This window comes from Nematolebias whitei, chromosome 5 (genome assembly GCF_014905685.2).
Source record: "Nematolebias whitei isolate Nwh7 chromosome 5, NemWhi1, whole genome shotgun sequence".
Taxonomy (NCBI): Eukaryota; Metazoa; Chordata; class Actinopteri; order Cyprinodontiformes; family Rivulidae; genus Nematolebias; species Nematolebias whitei.
This window is the reverse complement of record NC_056502.1, coordinates 9,321,555-9,323,686: the sequence shown is the minus strand read 5'-3', so window position 1 is coordinate 9,323,686 and position 2,132 is coordinate 9,321,555. Positions and strand designations below refer to the sequence as shown.

Here is a 2,132-nt window from a genome sequence, read left to right as displayed (position 1 = left end):
TATATATATATATATATATATATATATATATATTTTTTTTTTTTCTTCTTCTTTTGGCTGCTCCCTTCATCAGGGGTCGCTACAGCAAAGTAAGTCGCACGGAGACTTGGCAATTATTTTTACACCGGATGTCCACCGGATGCAAATGTGGGTGGAGACAGGTGTGGGTGCTTCACCAATTCCACCCACATTTTGATGTTGTCGGTACCAGGAGTTGAGCTAGCGATCTTCCAGTCACAGGCCCACCTTCTCTAACCTCTGCACCGCCAGTCCCCTTTACTGAGATCTAAATGAATCTAAAGTATTAGTACTTTATTGTTAGATACATGTTTGCACTTAATGCAACGATGGTATGAAAGTCATTTATTGACAATTATTTTTGTCTTACCCCAACCCAAAAAGCGGAAATATGAGTTTTTTTTACTAGCTTGTATTTGATTTTTAAGGTTATTTTCTCAAAAAAAAAAAAAAAATAGATGCTTTGTTGCTGAGATGTCACCAGAATATTTTGAAATGTACAGTATTTTCCAGCGTATAAGTTGCATCAGTCAAAAAAAGCATAATGGAGAGGAAAAAACATATATAAGTTGCTTTGGCGTATAAGTCGTATTTATTATGCGTTAATTTAATTGGCAAAACAGCTTCATTTCGGCTGGGCGGCGCAGCGCCATCCATCCATCACAGCCGGAGCAGCTAACTCTCCAGCGTTCCTCCGCCTGCACCAGCTGAGTGAAGCGAGCGCGCACGGGAGGACTCGCTGTTGCATTTCTTAGACATTTAAAGTGTCAGTCAAAAATTGCCTTTCGAATATGGGAAAAAAACCATATACAAGAACCATGACTGACAAATCTATGGAAAAAACTGTGACTTATACACCGGAAAATACAGTAGATCCCTGGATTTCCTTTCAGAAATAAATTTAGCAGACTAATATACTTACATGTCACTGTTACGTTAACGTTCTTCGACAGAGTTTTGTTCACATGCTTGGCCATGCACATGTAAAGCCCAGAAACATCTACTGTCACGTTAGAGATGGAAACAGAGCTGATTCCTTGTTCTTCCTGCAGATGAACTGAACTGTTGTTCTTCAACAGATTGTCTGCCCCAAATTTAGTCCACATAACATCCGATGGCGGGAAACTGTCAACACTGCAGGTCAGATTCAGAGTTTCACCCTCCCTCACGTTGGTAGCACCGATGATTTTAACCTCCTTCACATCTATAAAAGGGAAAGTCACAAAATAGATAAAGATTTCTGTTATTTGCAGTTTGACTGAATCCAGAAGGATGCAAGCTTTCAAAGGGTACTCACAGCTCACGTTCAGCGTCACAGTCTCTTCTGTTACTGCGCCTCCGGTGAAGCTGACCCTACAGGTAACGCTGGTGCCGTGGTGTTCAGATGAAGGGTCAAAGGTCAGAGTTGAGCTGTGTCTTTGTGCGACTGCAGTCAGATTCTCAGTGTGGAAGTCAGTGATGTTTCCTGTGAACTGAGAGCTGTTCTCTCTCGTTCCTCTCCACGTCCAGGTGATTTCAGGACGAGATCCAGAGCAGAGACCAGGAGCAGTGCAGGTCAGGGTGGCCTGCTGTCCCTCCATCAGAGGAGGAACCTCCACTGTGGGTTTCTGACTTAGACCTGAGGAAACATGGTTCATGCGTTTGAAGGTTTATCAGGAATTGATGTTCACTCTTGTTGCCAACAGAGGTCACCAACATTCAATAATGACTTTACTCTTTAGAGTCTAAAATCTCAAAATTATTTTTATACACAAAACAAAAAAGTCAATATATTTATATTTGTTGCAGCTTTTCTTACCTCTAACAGAAACAGGCGATCTTATATAAAATGTTATGCCACTTGTTTCATCAAGTAACAGACCGTTTACTCTGATTTGATACGTTCCAGAATCAGACTTCTTGAGGTCATTAATGATGATGCTGCAGTTCCTCTGGCTCACATCTGGCTCCAACAGCGACACTCGTCCTTTAAACTCTGACTGAAATTTGTTCGGGTTGGTGTGAAATATCATGTCAGATTCCACACATTTAGTTTTGGATGCATCACATTTGAACCAAACTATATATTTTGGTGTGAAATAATAAGAAGGGATGAAAGAGCATGGCACCACAAC

General features: G+C 41.1%; 1 protein-coding gene across 1 annotated transcript in view; it reads right to left on the bottom strand.

The window, feature by feature from the left end:
* The window catches only part of LOC119409661 (sialic acid-binding Ig-like lectin 5), a gene marked incomplete at its 5' end in the record, with an annotated part of 5,787 nt that extends 3,655 nt beyond the window's left edge, over positions 1–2,132 (bottom strand). The window contains 3 exons of the mRNA XM_037676562.1: positions 941–1,222; positions 1,316–1,636; positions 1,817–2,132. Of these exons, the coding sequence (XP_037532490.1) occupies positions 941–1,222; positions 1,316–1,636; positions 1,817–2,132 (919 nt within the window). The remainder of the gene's footprint in view (positions 1–940; positions 1,223–1,315; positions 1,637–1,816) is intronic.